Genomic DNA, 27,775 nt, shown 5'->3' on the forward strand with positions numbered 1-27,775 from the left:
AGCCATATTCTCAATCATTAGCTTAGCTTTACTACTATGTCACTATAATGGAAAGGAAAATATGGCTTAAAGCAAGTGGTTGACAACAAAGAAAATAATAGAATGAGTACGCACACACAAAGTGTGTCAGAAACCATGCCAGAGGGATGTAAGATTTATGGGTCCAAACTGGTTCTCATTGAAGGACTCAATAGCAAAACAGATATTGACTTCTTTGGAAGTAGGATCAGAGTCCACATTCCAGCTGTACCCACTGGTGAAGTTATCTAAACATGGAATACAACACATTAACTGTCCTGCTTAGAAGCTCTTATGCAGTTTAGCACCATGTCAGAGTTGCAGTTCAAGAGTAATGGCATTCATAAATAATTAAGGAAAGTAAAGCCCACTCTCTCTATATATGGGACAGAAACAAAAAAAAAAAAACAACAGAAGACACTTATTAAAAAACTAGGTGTATAAAATAGAGAAACAGTTTGTAAACTGGAGATTCATGTAGCCATTTACGACTGATGATTTTCTTGTTTGCAAACCTGAGCTCTCTCTCTTTTAGGTTTGCCTGCATCTCTGTGTATAAAATTGTTCAGCAGCAGTGAAACTCCGTGTTGTCTCATCAGAATGAACTAGTTCAGACTCAAGTGGGATTAAAAAAATAATTAAAATGAATACAGTGCAAGGCAAGAGGGCATGCAAAGAACACACACACACACACATAAAAACCACACAAACATCACACAAGTTGGCAAATTTAAACAGTGTGCCATGTGTTCATTGTTAGTTAACCCTCACACCAAATTCACCAGGTGAAGAACGGAACTGGAAAGAGTTGTATAACAGTTGCAGGCAGGCAGAGAAAGAAAATAGAAAAGCTTAAAGAGACATTGTCAGGCTAAAAAAATAATCCTGTTTTTAAAAATGTTAGTACTTTGGATTAAAAGGGAGGGCCATATGCCATTTACTTACTTTTTGCATTTCACTCAGTTAGGAGAATGCGAATAGATGGGGAGGGGGGCATTAAACTGACCAGTCAGTTTCACTCCCTGGTTCTCATGCACTAGCACAGGGCTGCATTGTTTGGGTTTAAACTCAAACAAAATCGGATTCCATTGGTTAAAAATAAAACAAAAAAAAACCCTTCACACTAAATAGGATCAAGTTACCTGACTGTGTCCCTTAGTATCTTTCCAACAAACTAAGCTTTATCACACAAAGACCAGAGTAACAGGCAAGCTCAACATTCAATACACTTTATTGGACAGTCAAATATACAAGTGCATTCATTCAAAACAGCCAGCTCCTTAAAAATCTCAAAGTTGCCTTCTACAGGATATATTCAGTAGCTCAATATGGTTTGGCCTTGTAAATGTAAAGCTAGTATTTTTTAAGTCTCACAAGTGTGAAGTTTTACAGTAGAAGGCATAAAGTCATCCCAAGGTAGGCTGCGAGGTATGCAATGGTGAAGGATTATCCCTTTGTTTGTATTTTACATCCTCAGGTTTGGAAAGACAGATTTCCCTTGTATTTTATTCTGGAAAGTGTAAAAGTAGAGTAATGATTAGAAAGGCTGAATCAGCTTTTACAATTAAAAGTTAAATTAAGAAAAAATTACCACTAAAAAGCAGATCAGAAACAAGTTTGAAGAGGGGGACACAATAGAACAAGAAAGGAGGACACATAAGCAAATACATGCACTCAAAGGATAAAAAATGAAGTGTACTCCATTGCGGCAAACATTCATTTTACAATAAGATAATTCCCTAAGGTTTTCCACCACTATTTCTCTTCATGCTCCTCCCAGAGACTTTAAAATCCACTATTACATTCTGTGTTTGTTAAAGTCTGGTTTATAGATCAATAGGAGTTTAAAAGGTTTGCTATTAGAGGTGGTTGCAATTTCTGAAGTTTTCAAATAACCAAATTAAAAATGAACTTGAAAAAAGCATTTGATATTTCTCCCTTTTTTGACCACTTCTATTTGCTGTATGCTGTAGTTCTTTTGTATAAATTATTTTGGGAGGGCTGTGTGCCTTCTGAGAATTAAGTATTTTTGGGAAAAAACATTTAACAGAGAAAATGACATTGCTTAATTTAAGGAAAGGAAAGACAAATGACTGGTAGAAAGTGAAGGAAATTCTCCCTCTAACCTAACCATCTATTCCCTGGTTGTAAATTCCAGTCCTTCTAGCCAAATGGTTGCCTCCTCTGTGTTACATTAATAATAGTAAGTAAATATAACTATTATTTGTATCATGTTAAGAGAGTGTACTGGGATGTGTTTATCTCTATCCACTGTTTAGTACTGTTCCTCAACATCCAAAAAAAAAATCAGAAATTTCTCAAATAAGTCACTACCTGTAGCATCATCTAGCTTTAAAGGATTAAATTTTATGTTCTTCTGAGTGGCAGGTTCACCAGTTCTCTAATTAGTTATTTCCACAACAAACACTGTGAAAAATAAGTATGATGACTAACTGCACTCAAAGGAGGTCGGGGTGGAGAAGTTGTGGGCACTGATTCTGTGGAGGTAGGGACGGGAAGCCATGTAGCACTGCTCTATGATGAGACACATGCTAAATACAGAATTAGGACTACACATAGAAGAAAAAAATAAGAGGGAGCAAAGACATTTGTGCTTTTGAGAAAATGAAAAATGTTAATCTAGGGGATTCTAAGATAGAAGGGAACAGAAGCCAGTTTAGGGAATGTGGGAGGAGAATTTGGGGGGGGGGGTTGGGGAGGAGGAGGACGGAAGGGGAGGAAGAATTTTAAAAGCTACAGAAAGGGTAGAAATGCGAGAGCTGATTCAATGGTGGATTTGTATTATAAATTGAGGTTACAGCTATTCAAATGTTGAATTAAACGTGAAAACCCCAAGGCTGACATTTAGAGTCAGGAGTCTGATCCTGGGAAGGAGGTTGGAGAGAGGTTTCAGAGTGTAAGTTAATTTATTAACAGGCATGGTCATTAAAGAAGAGCACTGGAGGGCTGGTGGACAGTGGTGAACTGACAAAAAATAGAAAAGAAGGTATCTGAGCATCCTCCATTGGTGGTCGCTTTACTGCTTCATCAGATCTTTGTGAAATACATCCAGGAGATGAAAGATATTAGGTATTACACAGTTCAGATATAAAGCTGTGGGAAAAGATCTTGAAGATCGTTACAAAATAAAGGCTTGATTCTACATGGTATAAAGTACTCTGACCCCAATCCAACAAAACACATAAATACATGCTTAACTTTAAGCATGCAAGTGGGCCCATTCACTTCAGTGGGATCACACTCAAGCTGAAAATTAAGCACACGCATGCTCTGCTGGATTAGGGCCACAAACCTCAGCACCTTGTAAGATCAAATCTCAGAGAAAGAATCCAATTAACTACCTTATGAAGTTCTACTTGCCACTGGTAGACTTGTCTACCCCTCTCTACATATATCAGGCTCTTCAGGATAGGATCACTTTAAGACCATCCCAATATTGTACTGCATAGGCAAGTGTCAGGAAAAGGCAACATCTTTTTTGGTCTCATCACAGAAGTATTTTAAATTCTCACACATTTATCAAATAAAGACTTACATTTTGGGAAGAGCCAGTCAGTGTTTGTTTGCTTTTTGTATTTAAACTAACGAGTCCTAACACCCAAAGAGGAAATTTAAAAACTTACAATTTCCAGCTATTTAAGAATAGGAAAGAAATATACATATTTTATTATTTATAAGAGGAGTGTTAAAATCCTTTAATCTTAAACTTTAGAACTAGTGAAGGAAGTATGATATAACTTTCCCTCGCAAAAGTAATAGCAATCCAGTACAATTTAAGAGGGGAATCAACCTTTACAGAAGCAATCAGTTTCAAGTATGCCTCTGTTCTGAAATGGGACTTTAAAGATGATGCTTTCTTATTCCAGAAATCTGCTCCCTGTATGTATTCAGTCATATTCAGCAAACTTTAGCCCTAAAAATCACATATACCAGCTAAGTGCCATCTCTTGATTTGTGAACTGAGCCCATTTGATTTGGCAATTGAAGCAATATATATATGGATCCCTACAATGCCATTTTACAGTTACTTTTCATAATGGAACTGCATTTAATGCATTTAAAACCCTCAGGTCACTTTTAGCCTAATTTCCTTCCCCACCATCTTTTTTTTTTATGTTAGTAGTGTTAGGTTGCCATACACATTGTGTGAACTCTGGCACATACAAATAGACCAATATCTGAAACAGCACATATAAATATGGGCAAAGTACACACCAGGGGAAAAACATAGTTTTCCATCTATATTAGACTAACTGATTAATTAAAAAAAGACTGTAAACTTCTGTACAATAATAATGTTAAAGAAGATTCCATCATGAGTATTTGAGCTAATGATGTCTCTGCTCAACCTAACAGAACTCTGTAATCTTCTAGTTCATTTAATTGGCTGTAAATTTAAATTATGTCAGTTAATCTTAACGTTAAACTAATGCTTGGGAGGCGGGAAGGCAAGAGGAAGAAATGGGTTTTATACCCGGTATTTTGAAAACTTAAACAAATGTCCCTCTCCCCAGCCTGCTAAGATTGGACTGTACAGCAATTGTGTTCACTGATGCATGGCCTGGAGCCAAACTGTTGACCAGGACAAAGATATAATTTCGCTTCACAAACAAACAAAAGGACAGAACTGGTTTTGACAGCGTTATTCATTTAGTCAAGTTTAATTAAGCTTTCAGTCATCAAGTTCTGTCACCCAATCTCCTATTACTGGTTCGTCTATTAACCATTTCCTTTCAAATGGATTTCTTCTAATTGGGTACCTACAGGATTCAGTGTCTTCTCATTACGTTTTTTTTCTCTGCAATTTAAACGGCAGCAGAATGATTTAAACTGATAAAGCAAGTAAAAGCTTCGGACTGTGGAAGAGACAGAGTATGGTAAAGGTCTGACTGTCTAGTCTAGAAATAAACTCCATTTCTTGTAGAATTTTTGTGTGCTGAAAGAAACGTGGTAAAAACTAAAACAAAACAAAAACACCACAACTTACGCTGGGGTGGCCAGGGTTTTGGTTTCCACTCAGCTGTATTACTCTGCTGAATAGCATGAATACGTTCGTTGTACCTCTTTTTGTCTGACGTGATTGTTCTGTAGGCCTGAAAATAAAATTACATACCTGCACTTATTTCCACAGCTCTACTAATAAAGAGTTAAAAAAAAAATCCTATGTTAACGAAGTGTTCTTCCCTATGTTGAAAGGTCACCTTAGATTGGTTAAAAAAAAAAATTAAATCTACTTTAAATTTTAATCATACAAACTTTTAGTTTTAAATTTTGCCTCTCTCTCCTCTTGCAACGTGGAAACAAATTAGTTAGCCTCACATTCACACAACACTGCATTGTTTAGGAATTGGAGGTGAATATTTAAAAACAAGGAAATATTTCTGTTAATCTTTATGCTTTATAAACCCTAAATGTGGGGGTCAAAATTGACCCAATAGTCTTCATTTAATAAAAAATACTTGTCAATCAGCAGTAGAAATCGTTACAAACCAAATGCTTGAAGTAGAAAATTAAGCCTAATGAAAATAATAAAATGAGTATATTTTTGAATACTCATTGAGTGATAGATTTCATTCATCCACTAGAAGGTGTTATTTTTGGAGGCAGCAATTAGTGGTGGAAGAAACTGAGAAATGAAGGATTTAGCAAGAAGAAGTGGAAGAAAAAAAGTGGGAAAGACTTAGGAGGAGGGAGGAGACTGACTTTGGAAAAGGGGGAATAAAAAATGCATCACTCCATCATGAAAATGCTACACATTCACAGAACTGAAATATTTAGAAGACGGGAGTGTTATAGTCTGACATCTGTGCTTCAAAAAATATGTTCGCAAGGAGCAATCTATTCAAAGGAGAATGGGTCTTGAACTGGGCCCAAGCATGGTTTGTTCAGACATGCCTGTAATCTTTATACCTGTTTTCTTATTAGCCAAGAACACAGAAAGAGGAAAAAGCTTGGTCTCTCTATTTCTGTACGCCTCTTTTACATTATCTCACTGCCAAAGTAGAACAGCATCATTTGGTGTGAAATTCCCACTTCAAGAATCTCCAACATTGAAATTCAGCTTTACTTTGGAATAAGGGATTTCCCTCCCTTCCCTCCGCCAACTTGAAATATAATTATCCAGAACCCATCATCTCGTTTCCCTAGTATGGGAAGAGAAGAGGAGCTTGATTCACCAAGGAGCAGTGTTTCCATATTTTAAGTCCATGTTTGATTACATGATCATGCTACATCTCCCCCACATGCCACTGATGTTAACTGCGTCTTTCATATACTCCTAAAACATGAGGCACTTACATAATATCCACCAGCAGTGCACGCCACACCAGCAAACAGATAGTAAATCAGGTTCTCCCCAGAAGAGCCAGGGACACTGCCAGATGACATCTGGCGAAGAGGTGCTGTATAAAACATTAAAATAACGTTAAAATAAAGTGCTAATAAAATAACAGAAAATATCATCTAACCTGAGATGCAGAGTGATAATCTGTAGAAAGTTGAAACAAAGTCATCTGATAAAAACAAAGAAAATTAAGCAAGTGCTTATTTAACTAAATGTAGCGCCGCACTTGGTAAGTGGAGTATCTCACCATGAGAACATTACACGTGTGGTCCATGATGTGCACTGGCTGTCTATTAATTTAATCTATAAAGCCCTAAATGGGATATACCTATGTGTGAGAATGACTCTGTCCCTGTGTGATTCTGCCATAGTTGTGATCAACAGAGGCACTTAGCCCTGTCACTTTAAAGAGGAAGGATTACTGGCTGGGCATTCTCTGGGAGGAGTCCTTGGCTTTAGATTTACATATTCCTGGTCCCAATAGCTCAAACTTGGAGGTCACTCCAAGGAGTCCTGGTCTGGGACATCCTACAAGGCCCTGTCTCTTAGGCATTTGGGAAGGGTTAAGAAAGGGTGGGGTATTACACCACATTATCAGTAGGGTTGAAATTTATTTTGTTTTGGGGCACAGTAGCGTTGTTGACTAGGTTTGTTTTTGTCTGATTCTGTTGGTTTGATGCTCACCCAGATGTAGATCCAATAGGCACTGCCAAGGAATTCTATTGCACATCAGTTTAAATGTCAAATAGAGCTTAGAAAAAAACATACATACTACTGTGACCTAATGAAGATTTTAACTGCACTCTGTAACTGCACCCCAAATTAATAATTTATACTAAGTGTTATGTTCCTGAATGATCTTTCATTAAATATAAAGCAGTTCTGTCATCAGAGTTGTAACTAGGGTATTTAGGGAGGCAAAAAGGACTCCAGCCCGCAGCAATTTAATCATATATTCATAGGATATATTGCAATTTAAAATATATGTATATTGTTCAGTCGTTTCTGCAGCTGTATACACACCAGTGGCTGTAAGAAGACTCAATAGCCTCATTCTATAATAAACTATTACCGTCATGTGCCAGATTACGTCTAGCAGCATTTGTCTCATCACATGCTAATCTGACTCTTCTCTTGGTGCAGGAACCCGATGGATATTCTTACTTTGCATAAATATTGATGAAGCACTGTTGCAGCGGTTGCTGCAGTGTATTAATCATTACCTTTAAAAATTAAAACAAGTTTTGTTCTTCTAAGATAACATTACATGGACTTTAGAAAAATATATGGGGGAAAGATAAGGTTACAAGGCCCAACTATAACCTAACAGAGTAAGTACATACACTCAGATAAACACACAGCTTATTGCAATGCATCTAAATTTTCAGGAACAACAAATGAAATGGATCAACAGTGACTGAAGGCAGCAGCTTTTGGTGCTGAACCGCATGAAAACTCCGTTCTCGTTCGTTAGCCCAACCCAGCCACATTCAGAGCTCCAAATTATTCACAAAATCGTTGGACCTTGTTTGCGATCTCCTGTATTTGTGTCAGCTGGTTACGTGCAGGATCCCTGTAGGGCGCAGACTGAGGACGTCTGGCTTCAATTGCACAACACGCTCACAATGCTCAGCTGGCATTTTTATAGACTCGTGCCCCCCCCCTTTTCCTCTTCAGCAAAAAAGAGCCCACCCCCAGTGTTCAGCACGACATAGCAATAAAAATCAGCGCAGAGGGATCCGGTAGCTCAAGATTGAACGACACTTCTTGGTCCGGCAAATAGCAACGGTACAGAGAGAGACGGGCGACACCTAGATATGTCAAACCACCTGGAGCCGGTTGTTTCGTTCCTGCCTCTGCCTGGCATTCCTCCTCTGCAGGACCTGGCAGGGGGATGGCCAGGCTGAGCTGTAACTTACCCGCGGCTGGGCTGGGCTCCATTCCCCACCTGTGACCTTCACTTCTCCTCTCCCAGGGCATTTCAACAACAGGCACGCGCAGGGCGCCCTTCACCAGCGCGATTCCACCCCCTCGCCCAGCCGGGGGCTGCAGGTGACCTAACGGAGCCGTGACCATGAATCGCTGCTGTCTGACCTCTACTCCCGCCTGCCCTGCAGCTCAGCCCGTCCGTGCCCCGTCCCCACGCGCTCGGCTCCCCGGCTGCCTGTCGCTCTTACCATGCTTTCTGAGCAGGGTGGCAGTGGAGGACACGCTGGCCAAGCGAGCGGCTAGCGCCTGCCAGGCAGCCCTGCAGACGTACATGGTGGCTGCGCTGCGGCGGCTGCACGGAGCGACTGGGCAGAGCTCACCCGGCTGCCGAGCGAAGCTGCGGGATCGAGCGAGGGAAGGAGGCAGCGATTCCGTGTGAGTGGGAGGGAGCAGGTGGGAGGGGAGAGAGAGGGCAGACTCGGCCCACTCTCCTCCTCCCGGGGCCAGGCCGCACCTCTCCAACCAGGGCCCAGCATCCCTTCCTTCTGACTCGGACCTCAGGTCCTTTCCCTCCCCTCTGCTGTCCGTGAAATGACCCCAAGAAGGCTGAGTCACGAGCCACGTACAATGCAGACAGACCAGGCCCCGAGGAATTGGGAGCTCTCCCATTGGGAGTCATTTACATAACTAAAGGGCTGGGGTGATTAAAGGAGAGGTTAAAAAAAAGTTGTAATCTGCGTAATGCGCACACACAAATCCTTCGGCACACAAGGGATGATCTCTCACGTTTGCGATGAAGGATTTTGCTAGTCAGGTCTAGCTGATTTAAAAGCCAGGAATGCAAGATTCTTGAAGATCATAGGTTCTCTCATCGTGAAGAAGGGTTTTGCTGTCTTTCCAGTTTTGTATCTCAGTGTATTTTAATCCTCTGCTACAGTTAGTGCTAGAGAAACAAAACATACTGTTTGAAAGTTTCCCACCCTGTGATTGCTATTTAGGCCACTACTATGTATGTTCCATCAGCTAAATCAAAGGTAATCAATTATTTTTTGTCAAGGCCTAAATTTCTTGGTCAAGGTATAGTCAAGGTTCAGACTCAGAAAAATAACAAATAAATAAAAATATTTCATGGTCCATTCAAAAGCATCTGTCCGTCCAGATTGGCTATCCTTGAGCTAAATATTGTCACAGCAGAACTTCAAGCTGGGCCCCATGCTGCCAATTCTCAACCCGCATAGTCAAACTTTTATTATGTTTGAGAACTCCACACCTTCAGCAGAAGTCAAATTTATTTCTATCACTTTAGTGTAGGGACCAATGCTGCCTCATAAACACCAATCTGTAATTAAAAGGAATAGAATATGATCTAGATCTATGCTCCAAAATGCATACAAGATTAATCCCTGCTAGGTCAGGCTTCTGTGAATGCTGAAAGACATGTGATGGTCAATTTTAGGGGTTGATCCAGCAGCCCTTGCAAATGGCCCAAAAGGGAAGTTCATTTGAAGATTTTTCACTGGAGAATCATCTTTCCCTAATGTCCCTCATTTTGAGTGATATCACTCATTTTAGTCCCATTTTCCTACATTTCACACAAAAGTTGATGTCCTCTCTAGTTGTAGAAAATGTACATAAAAATAAAGGTTATTTTAGTAAAGTAAAGAATCCCATAGCATTTTAAATTTCATGCATAATTATTATATTGCAAGTCTTTGTCACACATTGTGTCCCAAGTTTGGGTCTTGGCAGGTTCAGAGGTATGTTAGGAACAGGGTAACAGCTGCCGGTTTCTATGCCTGTATCTGACTGAAAGAAACAGGGCGCAGAAGAAACAGAGATTAGCTGGATAATCACAAAGGAGTTGCTGGAATTTTCAGTAGGGTTGAGTAGTCTTCATTTAAGGCAATAGAGCTTCTCACACAAATAAGGGCCACAGGATCAGGTCCTTAACTATGACCTGCAAAGGAAACAAAATAGTTCTGTACCCTTTGTTGCTCTGTGATTAATCAAGCAAACTTAAAGCCCTTTCCATACCCCCAAAAGGGTTTGTTCCTCCTACAGAAATTCAGGTTTTGTCTGACAATTTCATAAAAGGCCTGGTGGCTGACTGCAAAAATACACCTCTACCCCAATATAACACTGTCCTCGGGAGCCAAAAAATCTTACCGTGTTATAGGTGAAACCGCATTATAATCGAACTTGCTTTGGTCCGCTGGAGTACACAGCCGCCCCCCCCGGAGCACTGCTTTACCTCGCTATATCCGAATTCTTGTTATATCAGGTCACATTATATTGGGGTAGAGGTGTAGTGGGTATGCCAACAGAGGTTTAAAGGAAATAAGAACCTGATTAGCTGAGAGGGGAAATTATTTTACTCCAGTCTGATTAATTTCTTGATGTTAGCACCTATTTAGCTTTTATTCTAGCTGTTTGAGTTTTCTCTGAGACTCAGCATCCTTGCTCCTTCAAGTGCTTCCACTGCAATTCTTTTAAGACTGGACTAGTTTAGATGTATACACTGGTGTGTGACCAGATAGATTTTATATCTAGTTACATTGGTTCAAACCCTTAATAATATCGATGCACTTAACTAGATTAAATCACGCTTAAACAGATTAATTGATTTCAAATGGTTACATGCATCTACAGGTACATGATCCACTGGATTAGGTGGTGGACTAGGACCCTGGAGCTAGGTTCTTTTCCCTACTCTGCGATCTTGGGCAAATTACTTCACCTCTCTGCCCCAGTTTCCCCATCTGTAAAACGGGGATAATGATCCTGTGTAAAGCACTGTATAAGGTCTAGGTATTATACTAACCATTTGCACCCCAGTCTAATAGATAAATTAAAAATTGATGCAGTTAATGTACTGTTAATTTTTCTAAGAAAGACAAACCCATAATCATCTAAGGGAGGGAAGACTTAATTCAGTAAAGAAAAATCAAGTAGAAACCATAACCCTACTCCTTTTTTCTCTTTTAAATGAAAAAAGCATTTCACACTTTCTCTACATCATAAATGCGTTTTTTAAAACAAAAAACCCTCAGACCCATTTTTACCCTTTCTAAGCAGCCTTTAAATAGGAGGAAACCATTCTCTTACATATATATTTAGAGGTCTTGAAATGTTTTATCATTTAATGCAAAAACGTGTTAATTACAGACCACCAAATATCAGTTTAAGACTTCTGAGTCACCATCCATCTCAGGGAACATGTGATATCTTTAGGGGTGGACTGGTATATAAAGGGATGAAATAGCGTAATACTTAAATAGACATAACTCACTAAGCATATGGGATGAAAATCTGTTTTACAACAGCAAAAACTGGACTGTGGGAACATTTAACTATATTACATATTAGAGAAAATTACTCTCAGAGAGCCAAGTAATTATTTGAAAATAAAATCACTTATTCCAGAATAGTTATGCTGGTCAATTTCCTCATGCAAAGACCTAATTCTCATTGGCTGTTTCAAAATACAGTACAGACAAAGACTTAGTATAAGCCATGAGGTCAAATACCTAAACCACAACCTTCCTTGTTAGTAAAAGAGAGGCTGAAAGGGGAAAGGGACAAAGGTACGATAGCAATACAGATGCACGACTGATGAAGTTTCAGGGTGAGAGTTCTGGAATCCTCTCCTTTTTCTTTGCTGTAAACTAAATGACCACAGAATCATTAGCTCACACATGGAATCAGTAATAACAAATACAGAATGGACAATGACCAAGTAGTGGCAGGAAACTGAATCCTAAACATACTTTCAAGTCCCATCCTAGGAAGATGCTTGGTATATCACACATACCTTTGAGAAATTCTAAGTATTTCTGCCTCATCAGCACTTTGATTAACTTGTCATGATAATGAAGTATTTTGAATTGACACAAGAGCAGTGGGGCACTACCTTCGTCTGCAGAGGTTCAGTATCCTACTGATAAGAGATCACTTGTAAGAATGGAATTCCAGTTTATTATCCAACCTCAAGGCATAAAACTAACAATCTACCATAATAGTATTTATCAGCTACATGTTTTATGGCCCAAATACTATAGGGCAATGAACTCAGTGTGCATCTTGCAGAGCAGACAGGATTGGAGAAGCACACTAGTGCTCTAGAAATGACTTCAAGCTTGCATACAGATGTGTAAACGTGAGTTGCAGTAGCTTCTGAAGCAATTTCTCCAAAACCAAGTGGAATTTCAAACAAGACTTATAAGAAAAAAATATTTTCAATGTACAATATTCACAAGGTAAAAATCCAGAAATGCACATTTTAGCATTTATATACAGATTGCAACTGTAAGTGCTCTTCTTCACGAAGCATGATTCACTTTTTCTAAGTGAATTCCCTACACTTATGTAAGTCATATGGTTTATTTTCTCTACTTTTAAGGGTTAGTGACTGAAATTATTTAGTTAATGACTTCAGCAATTTGCTACATATAAAAATTCAGAGACAGTGCTATTTGAACTCCACCTTTCAGAATAACTGAGAATCTCAAAAGCACAATGATTTGTTAAAAATGAAAAATCATTAACTCTGAAACAGTAACACTGATTTTATGCAAAGGTGAAATTAAACACCTTTAACAGTTAAATACACTTTCTGCTAGTCTTCAGAATAAAACACGCACAGCAAGAAAATGGATTCAACTACCTTCTTCCATATTAATTGCTGTTTATTTCACAGTGCTTTGTACAAAACATTGAGAACAGATAAATATCCAGATATTTTCTGATACCCTGTTCATCATTTCCTTGTGGATTACAATTAATCGCTCAATCACTTCTTCGAGCATATCTTCAACCTAGGAAAAAAAACATACTTATAAGGTTGACATGGAAAATGAAATATGTTCAATAAGTGTGATTACATGTTTTCTCTGTGTTCATTCCATTTTTAGCTGCACAGTAGAGACATTTATAGAAAATTGAAGAGAAAGTGACCATCAACTGTGGGGTTTCCCAACAAAAAATGTTCTTTTAAAGCTGCATATTAACTGCCTCTGAACAAATATCTGTCAGTTAATTATATGTTTTGTAACAGTAAAGTAAATCAATTACATTTCAACACAGATAATGAGTGAAATATCCATTTCTGATTGGCATGATGAGGGCTATTATCTTTATATTTCAAAAATCAAGTGGCCCAATTAATATGCATTGATTTAGAGTTGTGGTATCCTCTATGTAACCAGGGTATATAAAATACAAGGCACAGGAATACTCTGATATGTGAAATTAAGAAAATAATGATTTCTCTTATGGGCCTGATCCTACAATAAGCTGAACAGCTCCTTGAGACACCTTATTATCAAAACATATATATATTATGGTACTGCCCATATGCCTCAATAAGGACTGAGGCCCCGTTGTCCTGGCCATCATACAAATGCTCCGACACACACATGCAAAAAGAGAATTCAGGCCTTGGTGGGCTTACAGTCTAAAAACCAAACAAAGGCTTGGGAATGGTGATAAAACATACATGTAAATTAATATAGCGATGAATTGGCACAGTTATCTTACTTATTATTTGTGTTGGCCTTTTTTTCTTTTTTAAAACTTTTAACGAGGGATTGAGTTAGGGAAAGGGGGGGATAGTGAGTAAGGGGTAGGAAACAAGAAGAGGAAGAGTCAACTCTCATTGTTTAATTGGCAAGACAGGCCAGTAAGCACCTTTGAGGAGGTAGGCTTGTCTACAAAGAGATAAATCAGTCTATGTATTACCAGTCTGTATTTGTATACTTACTATGAACATCCTGTACATGCATCACGTTTCTCCCTCTCTTCTCTTCTCCTTTCATATTCCATTACATCTTCATTATGTTGCTTGAAGAGCTAGAAGATGACAGTATGATTAAAAAAAGCCATACGGGGAAGCAGCAAGCTGGAACCAGCATTATTGTAAAAAGAAATAAAAGTAAGTTTTAAGAGAGATAAAATCTCCTGATTCAGGATATAAGCCAGTGTTTGACAATCAGAAGTTAGGAGGAGACTCCCTAGGAGGAAAGTTTACCCCACTACTACCCACAGGGAGGTTTCTTACACCTTCCACAGCAGCATCTTGCGCTGGCCACTGATAGAGACAGGATACTGGATACCGGACAAATTGGGAACAGTGAAACATTCCTCTGACTGCTGCTTATTCTGCATAACATGTTCATTTTACAATTATTACATGCTCCCTTCACCTGTTATGTCTTGCCATTATCCTGGGCCATGATATCTCTCAGGCAGAGAAATTTTATTTAAGAATTTGCACAGTGCCTTGCACAATGGTGCCCTAATAGTTGACGGGATAAAGCTTTAAACTAGCAAAAAATATGAGTGTCTGATCCAGTCATAAAATTATGATTTTCCTAATATATTCAAAAAGAAAAATAAGGTTTTATTACAGCCCCTCCCTAAAACATGTCTAGTTTTTCTTAGAGCAGAAAATAACATACTGTTAAACACCTCTACACATAGATATATACATGCCCACCCCTTGTCTGGGAGAGAAGTTGGTAGATCTGTAGAAAATCAATTCTTCAGTGTATGGTTGCTTGGAAAGTTGTAGCAAAGAGGAATAGCTTAGTGAATTTCTAGTTTTTAAAGGAATATTACAAACTACCTGAGTCTTCAGAGAGACATATTTGATCTATGTGTATTTCTTAAATCTTGACATTCCCTTCAGTTATCCTATCTATTACAGCAAATTAATAGATATTTATGTACAACCTTCTCTTAACAGTAGCTACTGTTAAGATTTCTCTAGTGACTAGTTAAGTATAGCGTAACAACGTGATAATACTTACTAGGATCCACAGAGCTGCAGTGGTGCCAAAAGTCAGTCCAACCTTTCCCCAGTTTGGTTTTGTATACTCAGGTTTTCTTGCAATGAATGCAGAACGAGTCAATGCTAAAATATAGGAATTTTATACATGCACACATTAGTTTCTGTCAAGTCTATTTAGATTATCAAACCAATTCATGACAGTCTTGTCTGATCTGTATTATAAAAGATTTTCTGACAAACTATATTATTTGTGTAAATGGTCTTCCAGCCCTCTCATTTCACCCATTTCTGCAAAGATCATTCATTGAGCACAGGAATTCATCAAGGGAAGGATGAGAAGCAACAATGATAGCACAATTCTGACTATACCTATTTCCGTCCCTCTGGGAATATAGGATTGTACCCTACTATATTTTACTCAGTTGGTTGTCCCACTTTAGAAGTCCTAAGCAATGGGTCTTCCACCACTTCCCTACATATATCATCACACTGTGTATTAGATCTAATCATCACAAAGAGGAGAAAGGGAAAAAGTCTTTATTATGGTGAAGATTATTTAATCAGGACTTCAAGAGTCAAAAAGTAAAAACACAACAAGAGCGAGAAGATGGGCATTTCCTGGGGGAAGCAGCTTAAGATACTCAGAGAGAGGTTAACCAATTATCTTTGATGATAAAAGTAATAAAACCTTTGTTGTCACCCTTTAGCTTAGCCAGAAAACCTTCCTAGAGACAACTGTGTGTGTGAAATAAAAACAGCTCCATGTAATACAGGTAATAATATTGTGCATTTCTATATAAGTGCCCTGTTGCTATTAGGGTGACCAGATAGCAAGTGTGAAAAATCAGCACAGGGTGGGGGGTAATAGGCACCTATATAAGACAAAGCCCCAAATATTGGGACTGTCCCATAAAATCGGGAAATCTGGTCACCCTAGTTACTATAGTGATTGGTGCTCAGAACAAAGTAATAAAGACAATAAATAAGTTGTTATAACTTCTTTCATATAATTTTCTCAAAGCACCTTAAGTGTTTCAATATAAAGGGGAATTAGGATAGGGATTTTCCACTTATTATAAATGTTATATGCAAAGGTTAAAAATATTTTTAAAACTTAATCCTAATACTATGAGATAGGCAGTATTGTTAACCTGAGCCTGCCCAGAGATGGCAGTAAGAGAGGCTGAGGGCAAAAGCAGGGTAGGATTTGCCTCTGCCTGTTCCAAGGTATGTGTGAAAATATAAAGGAAGGACAATCTGGCAATGAGTTGGTATAGAACTTCTCTGGGATTTAGAGGCAACATAGAAAGAAGGGTCAAAAAAGGTCATTTGTTTGTTTGTGTCCAAGCCTGGCCCCAGCTAGCCCCATTTAACAGATGGGCTCATGGACATTGAAACTACACACACAGAATATGACGGGCAAATCCCGTCAGTGCTCCCCCTCTCCAAACCTCTTCCAAAGACCCAGCTCCTGGGGACCAGCAAAACCCGCTCTCTCCCCCAAGTCTGATCACCTACTTTCTGAGGCAGTAAAGGGCAATTATATGCTAAATCCAGGACAAATCTTATGTCACGGGCGAGCACCTACCGTGCAAACCCCTCCATGTGTAGCAGCGTCTGCCAGCCTTTGCCGACATTCAAGACAACGCGGCCGCGCTCCGCTGAGCCGATGTAGGACACGGGGCACCAAATGAGGGATCTCCCCGCACCGATCCTGCCAGCCACCCCCCGCCTCGGCCAGGGACAGCGGCGCGCACTGGCCCAGCGGGAGGCTGAAGGTCACTCGCAGCGCCAAGGCGGGGGGCCGCCAGCCCTCCCCACGGAGACCGTGGGCGGGGAGGGGGACATTACCGGGCGCTGCTGGAGTTGGGGCCCGCCGCTCCCCTCCTCGCAGCTGCGGTCAGGTCTCCCCAGCCTCCATCCCCACCAGGGCGGGGCCCGCGCGCACTCACTGTGGTTCAGGCTCCCGGACGCCAGGAACAGCCGCTTCGCCAGCCCCAGCGGCGGCGCCATCTTCCCGGACCAGCTCCACCCGCGCCGCCGCAGTCCGGCCTGAGCAGTCCGGGGGCGGGGCTGTGGCGCTTAGGGCTCCCCCTGCTGCGGAGAAGCCTTGGCGCAGTACCCGGAAGCGGGAGACCTGTGGTGCTCCTGTCCAGCCCGTCTCCTGTAGCAGGGACCCTCACTCCTCTCCTTGCCGGGCTGCCGAGGCAACATTCTGCCACTCTCACTGAGGGGCTCGCGGGCTGCCTGGGGGCCCTGCGTCACTCGGTGGGTGGGTGCAGTGCTTAATTTGTACCAGGGCTTGGCAGTTCACAGCCCCACCACCTCTGGACTTGCTGCAGCAGTTATGAATGTAAAAAAATTGCTTGAGCCCTGGCACCTGTTTCATTACAAATGAAGCACTTGGTAGGTGTCCAACAACCTGCCCACAGGAATGCCCCTCGCTGGCTGCACACATGTATAAAGCAGCATTGATCCACCCAACCCCCCTTATATTATCTACCCTTTCATTTACCATTCAAAGCAAAAGGACAAATCAGTATTCACTGCACCCTTCCTACTTCTGAGTATCTCTTCTTTAACTCATCACCTGCTTGATTTTAAATCATCCTCATTTTTTGGCCTTCTTTTGTAACCTACAAGTCTCATCCTCTAAGCACCATCTCTGGACTTTTTCATTTTCTTCTGTATTTTTCCACTTGAAACCTTCAATTAGAGAGTAGCAAATTGACAGAATTAACCATCCAATGAGAAATAATCTCCCAGAATAAAGTGGGAGGTACAGCAGTGCCAAACCCAAGCATTCACAAATCCCGTCAAGCCCCCCAAAATCTACAATTGATTTAAAAATCACTACATTTCCAAATCTCACATAATATCATGGCTCCAGGAGCTGCGGCTTTAGGGAAAACACCAAAGACCATGATACTTGTGATAAACTTGCAACAATGTTGGTGGTGGAAAAAAGGTATTTGAGGGACAAAAATCAAACAGATGGAGTATAGATGGGGTGTTGAATGACTTGTTTGGTGGAATATGCTAGCAACTGTAACTCACAGTGGGCTAAGTATTTTGTGTGGAGATGTCCCAGCTTTTTAAAGAATTGTGCATCAATATATAAGAATGAGTCACATGGGTCCCAACCCTGCAAACACTTATACATGTGCTTAACTTTACTACCATGAGTAGTCCTATCAAAATCAATGGGACTATTCATGGTAACCATGATGCTGGCAGACCAGGTGTCAGCTCACGCCAAAGCCCAGGGCCTCACTGAACACTGACCAAAGCATAGTTGGAAACTTACCTGTGGGTTAGTATAGTTAAAATAGATATTAATTATAAGAAAGTATTTATACTTTATGGAATGCTTGTAGGATGCTACATGTGTTAATCCTACTTATAATATCTGTATCCCACTTATAAAGTCCTCACCAAACAGGAAAAGAAGCATTAATGAAGGTGAAGTGTTCATTCTGCACACAAGATGGCCCACTGAAAGCAAATGAGGCATCGTGTAGCACCAAAGGGTAGAGAGACCTTGTTGATTACATTCCCAACTCCCTCCAGGAAGGGGAGGATTGCGCATGAACTCATCCCGTCAGCTTGGATTCTAGGTTGAGAGGCGATAAAAATCTCTAACAAGGAGAAACTGGGACTCTTTATGCTGTCTGGACTCTGAGGGTACATCTACACTGCAATTAAAAACCTGTGGCTGGCCCGTGCCAGCTGACTTGGGTTCGCAGGGTATGCGCCGAGGTGCTGTTTAACTGTGGTGTAAATGTCTGAGCTCAGGTTGCAGCTCAGGCTCTGGGACCTTGCAAGGTGGGAGGTCCCAGAGCTCAGGCTGCAGCCCGAGTCCAAACATCTACACTGCAATTAAACAGCCCCTTAGCCCAAGCCCTGTGCGCCTGAGGTGGATGGCATGTGCCAGCTATGGGCATCTAATTGCAGTATAGACATACCCTAAGAGGGAAAAGATTCCTAAGCATAAGCAAGAGATCCTCTTGGTATAGGCCAGCCCTAAAGGTCATACAGAGCTGCTTATTATAGAAGCTTATATTACCTTTTTAAATCTAAGACTGTAACTTGTGTGCGTGTGTGTGTTTCCTGTTTTAACCTTGTAAATAATGCGCATTTATTTTCTTAGTTAATAAATCTTAAGTTAATTACAGGATTGGCTACAAATGTTGTCTTTGGTGTGAGATCTAAAGTGCAAATTGACCTGGCGTAAGTGACTGGCCCCTTGGGACTGGGAGTAACCTGAATATTATTTCAGAGTAGCAGCCGTGTTAGTCTGTATCCGCAAAAAGAACAGGAGTACTTGTGGCACCTTAGAGATTAACAAATTTATTAGAGCATAAGCTTTCGTGGGCTACTGGATCCGAAGAAGTGGGCAGTAGCCCACGAAAGCTTATGCTCTAATAAATTTGTTAGTCTCTAAGGTGCCACAAGTACCTCTGAATATTATTGTGATTTCTGGTGTAAAATGATCATCTATCACATAGTCCATCTTGCCTGGGTGGCAAGATAAATTGGAATGCCCAAGGGGACTATCTATGACTCCGTGGTAAGATGTTATAGTGCTTCAGGAGTTCACACTTGTTACTAGGTTGGTGAAATCTAATTACACTGGTCTACAATTTTTGAGAAGTCGTCTGCTTCAGAGATAAAATGTGCTATTTATTATGTGTTTTGATGTGCTGAATTCAAATATGACAATTAAAACAACTGATTGGCTACTGTTTCTAAGATATTTAAGTTTTTACATTTTCTGTCTATGTATATTGTGTAGATAGTAGAGTTTTAATCATAAATTGTAAACCTAAGTCTTTTCATGTGTTTATGGTTGCCTTACATGATAATATTTCACCTGTCCTGTTTATGTAACAGTTTAAAAATCAGCAAAAGGGTTATATAAATAAAATTTACGAAACAAAAGGCAAAAAACTATTATATACAGTTTAGTCCTATTCAGTGTCCGCTCGGCGCTTCTTGGCTTGTCTCTTGTATTCGTTAAATGGAGCACCTCTTGTCACTGTCCAGCAATAGTAGTCTGCAAGCATTGATGGGCTCCATTTGCCTTGATAGCATTTCTCCATTGTTGCAATGTCCTGGTGAAATCGCTCACCGTGCTCATTGCTCACTGCTCCGCAGTTCGGTGGAAAAAAATCTAGATGAGAGTGCAAAAAATGTATCTTTAGTGACATGTTGCAACCAAGGCTTTTGCATGCTTTGAGGAGGTTTTCCACCAACAACCTGTAGTTGTCTGCCTTGTTGTTTCCGAGAAAATTTATTGCCACTAACTGGAAGGCTTTCCATGCCGTCTTTTCCTTGCCACGCAGTGCATGGTCAAATGCATCATCTCGAAGAAGTTCACGAATCTGAGGACCAACAAAGACACCTTCCTTTATCTTAGCTTCACTTAACCTTGGAAATTTTCCACGGAGGTACTTGAAAGCTGCTTGTGTTTTGTCAATGGCCTTGACAAAGTTCTTCATCAAACCCAGCTTGATGTGTAAGGGTGGTAACAAAATCTTCCTTGATTCAACAAGTGGTGGATGCTGAACACTTTTCCTCCCAGGCTCCAATGACTGTCGGAGTGGCCAATCTTTCTTGATGTAGTGGGAATCTCTTGCACGACTATCCCATTCGCAGAGAAAACAGCAGTACTTTGTGTATCCAGTCTGCAGACCAAGCAAGAGAGCAACAACTTTCAAATCGCCACAAAGCTGCCACTGATGTTGGTCATAGTTTATGCACCTCAAAAGTTGTTTCATGTTGTCATAGGTTTCCTTCATATGGACTGCATGACCAACTGGAATTGATGGCAAAACATTGCCATTATGCAGTAAAACAGCTTTAAGACTCGTCTTCGATGAATCAATGAACAGTCTCCACTCATCTGGATCATGAACGATGTTGAGGGCTGCCATCACACCATCGATGTTGCAGGCTACAAGATCACCTTCCATGAAGAAGAATGGGACAAGATCCTTTTGACGGTCACGGAACATAGAAACCCTAACATCACCTGCCAGGAGATTCCACTGCTGTAGTCTGGAGCCCAACAGCTCTGCCTTACTCTTGGGCAGTTCCAAATCCCTGACAAGGTCATTCAGTTCACCTTGTGTTATGAGGTGTGGTTCAGAGGAGGAGGATGGGAGAAAATGTGGGTCCTGTGACATTGATGGTTCAACACCAGAAGTTTCATCCTCTTCCTCTTCCTCGTCTGACTCAAGTGAGAATGATTCTGGTGCATCAGGAACCGGCAGTCCTTCTCCGTGGGGTACTGGGCGTATAGCTGATGCAATGTTTGGATAATGCACAGTCCACTTTTTCTTCTTTGACACACCTTTCCCAACTGGAGGCACCATGCAGAAGTAACAATTGCTAGTATGATCTGTTGGCTCTCTCCAAATCATTGGCACTGCAAAAGGCATAGATTTCCTTTTCCTGTTCAACCACTGGCAAAGAGTTGTTGCACAAGTGTTGCAGCATATGTGTGGGGCCCACCTCTTGTCCTGATCTCCAATTTTGCAGCCAAAATAAAGGTGATAGGCTTTCTTAACCAGAGGGGTTATATTGCGCTTTTGTGATGCAAAAGTCACTTCACCACAAACATAGCAGAAGTTATCTGCACTGTTCACACAAGTACGAGGCATCTCTGCTCACTTTGGCTAAATAGAAATGTGTCCCTTTGCAAAATCAAACACTGACAAATAAGAGAGCATGACACTGTATGATTTCTAGAGCTGATATAGGGCAATTTGTTCAGCAGAGTGATGTAAGCTTCGTGATGATTGCATCATCCATGACTTCTAGGAATAACATGATGCAATTCATATCATGTATGACGCACTACCAGCTTCAGATTGCATCATTCATTGTTTTGCCTAAAAAGCAAGTACTGTCCAAACCCAGTCATAGATTTATTCATAGATCCAGTCAAAGATGTATTTTAGTCATTTCTGGTTTAAATTGAGATCCCTTCCCTTTATAACTCACTTATCCTCCGCCATTCCCAAGTCAAGGGTCGTGTATACTGACCCAATAGCATATCTTGAAAACTAGAGCCAATCAACAATTTTAAGCATCATTTTTGTTCTCAGTGACCCAGAATTAGTAAAGTTTGACTACATTTATTTCAGAAGCATTTTGGCTGTAGAGCAGTGTTATAGAACATACAACCAGTTTGGGATTTTTTGCCGGTTTTTTGACAATCTGCCCTAAGGTTGGCATTCACGGTCATGAGCTACTCCAGACAGCAAGACAATAGTAAAGTTAAGCATGTGCAATGTGCATAAATCTTTACAGGATTGGGATCTTAGTTTAATCTTTAATTCCTGCTGAAGCTTCTCAGAGCACTCTTTAGTCTCTTCATATGCAAATTTTGTGTCCCAGTGTCGATTCCTTTTTCCATATAATTAATAAATATATTAAACACCTCATACAGCCTTATCCAAAGCCCACTGAAGTAAAAGGAAAGACTCCCATTGATTTCAGTGGGCCAGTAGATCAGGCCCCTAATGCAGAAGCAAGGCACCCCATTGTTAACTTTTGCCATGCTGAAACAAGACCGTTTCTTCCTATTCGTTTTCTGTTTCTTAGCAAGTTTCTAATCCATAAAAGTACTTTAACTCTCATCCCATTACTACTTTTGATGTTAAAAGCAGTTCAGTACTTATTTAGGGTACAAAACTGTTTTGCAATATCATCAGCTGAAGGCTTGTGGCACAATAGGTTGAATGTAAACTTTTCATTGGACAACTGGGTTCAAATCCTGCTGAAGTTATAGACAAAAACTGAGGATCTCATCCTAATTTGCATTTAAATACCATACAAAATTCTAACACCACACATAATAATTGCTTTATGGACACCCAAATGTGCAACAGTCATCATGTTTTTCTGTGGTTCCAAGTTCCAGGAGGGAAGCAGAGGAGAGCAAACAGTGGCCTGAACCACTGTCTTGGGGCAAGAATTGACTAGCTTCTGAGTTGTTTTGCTGGCACAGCACTGTGAGGGTGGGTCCCAAAAAATAGCAGGCATGTGCCTTTTTTGTAACTAAAACTGGTTCCGCAAGATTGGAAGATAGCAGGGTGAGGCCGCAGGTGGAGGTGCCATGTCAGAGTGGTGTAAGGGGAGCTGGCACTGGACCAAATGCCCACATATGGTAGCTACTCATCACTTTTGGTAAAAAGCCAGAGAGGGAGGTATGCTATGTTCCTCCAAATGGCATGTACCCAGGCCTGATCTAGAGTAGGATTTAAAGGCACAATGTTAGCACGAGCTAACAATCTAATCATTTTAATGTAACCAAAGCACAGCCCTTTTCCATGAGCTAAGCCCTGCGCTCCCCCGACTTTAACCCCACCAGGCTGACACCTTAGAGGCAGCAGGCCTTGTTTACATTAGGCTTCTACAACGTGCTAGCTAACTCAGGCGATCAGCACACCTTAAACCCTAGGCCAGCCGGGCCGGAGCTGTCCAGCCTTTGGTGGGAGAGACGCGCCTGCAGCCAGATCGCAGGGCCCGTAAAATAGAGGCGGCCCCGGAGCCGCTGGAGGGCGAGGAAGGGCTGGGTGCATAATGGTTGGTGCAAAGCCCCCGAACCGCCCCATTTCACCCCCGGCTTTTGCGGCTGCCGGGGGCGGAGGCGAGTCACGACAACTCCGGCCGCCCCGCGGCTGACGCCTGGGACGGGCTCTGAGTCACCAGGGCGGAACTCGGGAGCGGCCTCGCTTCCCAGCATGCCCCGCACCGACTCCCGAGCCGGGCTGGGCAATGGGGTCGCGGCGCATGCGCGTTGAGCAGCGTGACCCGGCTGGGGAAGCCCTAAGCGGCGGCGGCCATTTTGGCGGCGCCTCTCTCCGGCCTGTTCAGTTACCACGTGAACTGTCGCCTGGGACTCGGTGCGGGGCAAGGGGGAACCCGGCGCGGATACGGCGGCCTGGAGGGGCCGGGCCTGGGACGGAAGCGAGCAGGGGGCGGCGGGGGCGGCCCGGCAGGGAGTCCCGGGAGGCGGCGGTGACCGAGCAGCGGCAGGAGACACCCCGCCCCCCGGAGCCTCCAAGCGGAGCCGGAGCCTGAGCCGGTCGCGGCAGCAGCAGGAGCGATGCCGTCCGTGAGCCTCCCGCCCAAGGAGAACGCGCTCTTCAAGCGCATCCTGGTGAGTGAGTCGGGCGGGGGGCCCTCGGCGGCGCCTGGCCAGGCCCCTGCGCCCGGTGAAACGTAGGGAGCCGCAGCTCTGGCTGCTTCGGTGGGACGGGACCTAGGGAGCCCCCACGCCTCTGCCTGGGCCCTGGCGCCGGCTCTCGTAACCCCCTGTTCCGCTGGTTGCTGCATCCTCCCAGCTTCAGGGTCTGTCTTCCCCCGTTGCCCCTTGAAGAGGAGCGGGAGGACGGGCGAAAGCCCCCATACTCCCCCAGTGCCTGGGAACGAAGGACTTCCCCCGGCATGTGGTAGGAGGCCCGGGAGAAAGGGGTTCGGGGAGGGGCTGAGCAGAAAACCTGAGGAGATAGGAGGAAAGTCTATAATTGAGGGGAGTTTCCAACTCCTCCCCGGCAGTAGCCCCCTTTCGAGCCTCTTCCTCCTGTGTTGTCCTGGGTAAGCAAAAGCGACAGGGGTGGGTTGGTTTCTCGGGCTGCGTTTCGCTGAGGGGGGAGCAGAAGAGCTCTGAACACCCATTAACTAGTGAATTTTTAGTTTGAATCCTGCCCATTATGTTTGGGTGAGGGTCTAGTACATTGCGCACACTGCATTTTGCATCTTACTGACCACTTCAGAGTTGTGTAAAGAGAGTCAGATGTGATCCTAAGCTAGTGCAAGATCATAGGCTCCTTAAAGCATCCTGAATTCACTAATTCTGTTCCTACAGTAGCTGGGGGCCTTGGGCTTCCTCTGGGTTTTTTAAAAGTCAGATTTGGAGAGATTAGTTCTTGCTGTTCAATGGGGAATGTTTCTTTGGCCAGAGGAAATGTAAAATGGTGAAGGTTTTAGAGTGACTTTTCCTAGACTAACTGAGCAATTAAGCCTGGTCTACGGAAAACATTTTGACAGTTTACTTTCCCTGGATTCTGATTCCAGCATATGTCAATGAAACAAGCTCTGCACCACAAAATAATTACTAAGAGTACAAAGGAAGACATTATACTTTCCATTTAAAGTGTGCATAAAAGGAATGAATAATTCACTGTACAAAACAATATAATAAGTGCACATCAGCTTTGATTCAGTGCAGTATGAAATTTGAATATAAGGCACTTGGGGCAAATGGAGTATTGTAAGGAGATGGATCAATTAATGAATGATTGTCAAGAGTTTCATATTAAGAGGATTCCCTCTTATCTACTTAATCTTGAAATATCATATAGTTCTCTCCCACAACTTTTTTTTTTGCAAAATATTGCATGTTGGTTTAGGTTTCCAAAATGTTTGTCTGTTTTTAAAGATTCTTAAACTTATTATGTGCTCCCAGAGATCAGGAATGTTAAGACAGATTCTGTAATCTATTTGAATCTCAGATTGCAGAAATTGTAATCTGTAGCACGGATGAAGACAATTGGTTTATGCAGAGAAACTCATTAGAAGGCTGCATCTTATTCATATTAGTTCAGTCTTATCAATTCTCCTGAAATAATGAGAAATATCTCTTTTAATATACGCATCTTAAGGTTTTTGTGTGCAAAACATTCTTAAAATCTTCTATAAATGTTTGCTTTTAATGTATCATATATGTATTCTATTACTGAGTGTTTGGTTTAAAAACGATACATTAGAAATGTACAGAACTGTAAATAACTGCACAATAGTTAAGAGTGCAAAGGTATGTATTATCACGAAACATACAACTTCAGTTAGTACTGAAGAACAGAAGTCACCACCCAAATGTGGACACAAGTACATTCTAAATCCTTGCCATGCAGTCTCTTCAAACTTCCTTTGAAAAGTTCCTCAAATATCAAAGTTGTCTTGGCATTCCACTTTGAAAGGTTTGGTTTGGAGTGTTCTGTCATAGCTGGAGTTCAGTGAAGATGACGTTAAGTAGCAATAAAGCTTGGTCCAGCTCAGGAAACTTGGTTTTAGGCTGAGATCTGTTCCAGACCAAGCAGATTTTGTTTAGCCTGTTTGTTTTCATTCTGTTGTTTGTTTGTTTGTTTTAACTGGGCGGTCTGTTGTCATCAAGTTGGGGGGGAATCTTTGTAACCTAAATAACTTCAGTTCCTGTGTGATGTACAATTTAACACTTAATGCTCCTCACTCTTGCTGCCCCTTTCCCTTTCATGGTATTTGAGCCCACGACTACGGTTCACATGTGTAGACCGTTCTGTGGTTTTCTAATTTGTTGCAAAATAAAATAGGTAGATTGAAAAATAAGTTTCAGTATTCTTATTGAAAGCTTGACCAGTGAACATGCCACGTTTCAGATATGTCATTTATTTGTATATATCAAGAGGTGACTTATAGCGTCAAGATTTTTTCAGCAGACACTGATGTGATCTAGCCTACAGAGTACCCAAAAGAGGCGTATTGCCCTTCAATAGATAATATTGTTACACAGAAGTTTTACCAGAATACAGAACCATCGAAACTGCAGTTCTCTCAGCTGTTGTAAACTCAATAGTTCAAGCAGATAAACTGCCATTTTATTTTTGTAAGCAAAGATTAAAACAAACATAGATATTTTGGACACTAAACCAATTCTGTATACTTTGGAGAGGGGTCTCATTTATTCATAGTGTTGAGAAAATTTACTCAAAACTTGAATGTTATGCCTTACAGAAACAGGACAGGATCTGATCAGTCTGTTGGGGAAATAATTTACCTTTTAATCTTTGGAGGTTTGGAGCAGTTGTCAGTTTTTTAAAGCTATCAAGATCAAAAATCTGTAACAGAAATGTTTATGTAGAAATCTGCTTGCAAACCTGTTCTTCCACTTATCTGTGTGTGTCCTATCACTGTTTGCTAAAAGCACTAAATAGAGTAAGATTTTCCTAAATTGCTCATAGATGTATGGCAGTTTTATTGGGAATGTGCTCTCTGTGTGTACCATATTTAACATTTCGACACTACTGTAATACAGACAATCAAGGCTCAAAAAATCCATTCACCCAGTATGAGTAAGAAACTCTCCCAGGAAGTTACCACTTTCTGCTGAACTTAAGTTCATTTTTGAATATGTTTCTCTAGCTCTTAGAGATATGAAGGTATGCAAGTGCAAACCAAGGTTAAACTAATTCACTGTTGTGTTAAATCTGCAGACTGAGCGCTCCAGTACCTCTGCTATTGTTCAGGGCTTCCACAGGGTGCAGAAGAGGGAAAGTGGCTGTCCTAAGTTGTCACTTTTCACTGTTTCTTTTTGATCCTTGTGGGCATCAGTGAAACTGACATTAATTGGGTCTATTTCATTCAGCTGTACTTGTACAAGCGATGAGCAACAGCAGAGGCTAACACTGGAAGGAGGACTCAAAATGGGGTTGAGAAGAGGGAAGAGTAAGAAACACCCCTTTCACCAGCCAGAAAGTTGCGGGAGGGTTAAAACAACATGCACCCCCTTTGCAGTGGCTGGTGAGTTGTAATGTAATGGAGAAATGCACTTTCCTGGGAAGGAAAGGAGAAAGTGGAGTGAAGAAAAAGGCAAAGAAGGTAAAACAAAATCAAGGCATGCAGGAGGT

General features: G+C 41.5%; 3 protein-coding genes across 8 annotated transcripts in view; 1 reads left to right on the forward strand and 2 right to left on the reverse strand.

Annotated features, from left to right (window-relative positions):
* MGARP (mitochondria localized glutamic acid rich protein) overlaps window positions 1-8,907 on the reverse strand; it is a 45,646-nt gene extending 36,739 nt beyond the window's left edge. Inside the window, exons 1-3 of one of the 4 annotated variants that reach the window (XM_005284353.5) lie at window positions 8,560-8,907; window positions 6,337-6,440; window positions 5,027-5,132 (exon numbers count right to left, since the gene is read on the reverse strand). In XM_005284353.5, coding sequence (XP_005284410.3) covers window positions 5,027-5,132; window positions 6,337-6,440; window positions 8,560-8,644 — 295 coding nt within the window. In that variant the 5' untranslated portion in view covers window positions 8,645-8,907. Of the gene's footprint in view, window positions 1-5,026; window positions 5,133-6,336; window positions 6,441-7,906; window positions 8,018-8,301; window positions 8,476-8,559 lie in introns of those variants that run through there. The other 3 variants (XM_065596400.1, XM_065596401.1, XM_065596402.1) reach the window with 3 other exon arrangements.
* Window positions 8,908-12,975: 4,068 nt separating this feature from the next.
* NDUFC1 (NADH:ubiquinone oxidoreductase subunit C1) lies at window positions 12,976-17,210 on the reverse strand. The gene is made up of 4 exons (XM_005284343.4): window positions 17,051-17,210; window positions 15,118-15,221; window positions 14,070-14,158; window positions 12,976-13,125 (listed from the first exon to the last, which is right to left on the reverse strand). Coding segments are annotated over exons 1-4 (255 nt in total). The 5' UTR covers window positions 17,112-17,210; the 3' UTR covers window positions 12,976-13,124.
* A 6,859-nt stretch (window positions 17,211-24,069) lies between these two features.
* NAA15 (N-alpha-acetyltransferase 15, NatA auxiliary subunit) overlaps window positions 24,070-27,775 on the forward strand; it is a 58,550-nt gene continuing 54,844 nt past the window's right edge. For all 3 annotated transcript variants that reach the window (XM_005284342.5, XM_042850331.2, XM_042850330.2), the window contains exon 1: window positions 24,070-24,270. In XM_005284342.5, the coding sequence (XP_005284399.1) occupies window positions 24,217-24,270 (54 nt within the window). In that variant the 5' untranslated portion in view covers window positions 24,070-24,216. The remainder of the gene's footprint in view (window positions 24,271-27,775) is intronic.

This window comes from Chrysemys picta, chromosome 5, assembly GCF_011386835.1.
Source record: "Chrysemys picta bellii isolate R12L10 chromosome 5, ASM1138683v2, whole genome shotgun sequence".
NCBI classification, from domain to species: domain Eukaryota; kingdom Metazoa; phylum Chordata; order Testudines; family Emydidae; genus Chrysemys; species Chrysemys picta.

Coding starts and splice junctions, on each gene's coding strand:
- NDUFC1 (XM_005284343.4), bottom strand. CDS start 17,111: ATGGCGCCGCCGCTGGGGCTGGCGAAGCGGCTGTTCCTGGCGTCCGGG. Junction 15,222..17,050: donor GTCCGGGAGCCTGAACCACA/GTGAGTGCGCGC, acceptor CCTATATTTTAG/CATTGACTCGTTCTGCATTC. Junction 14,159..15,117: donor CTGCAGCTCTGTGGATCCTA/GTAAGTATTATC, acceptor GTCATCTTCTAG/CTCTTCAAGCAACATAATGA.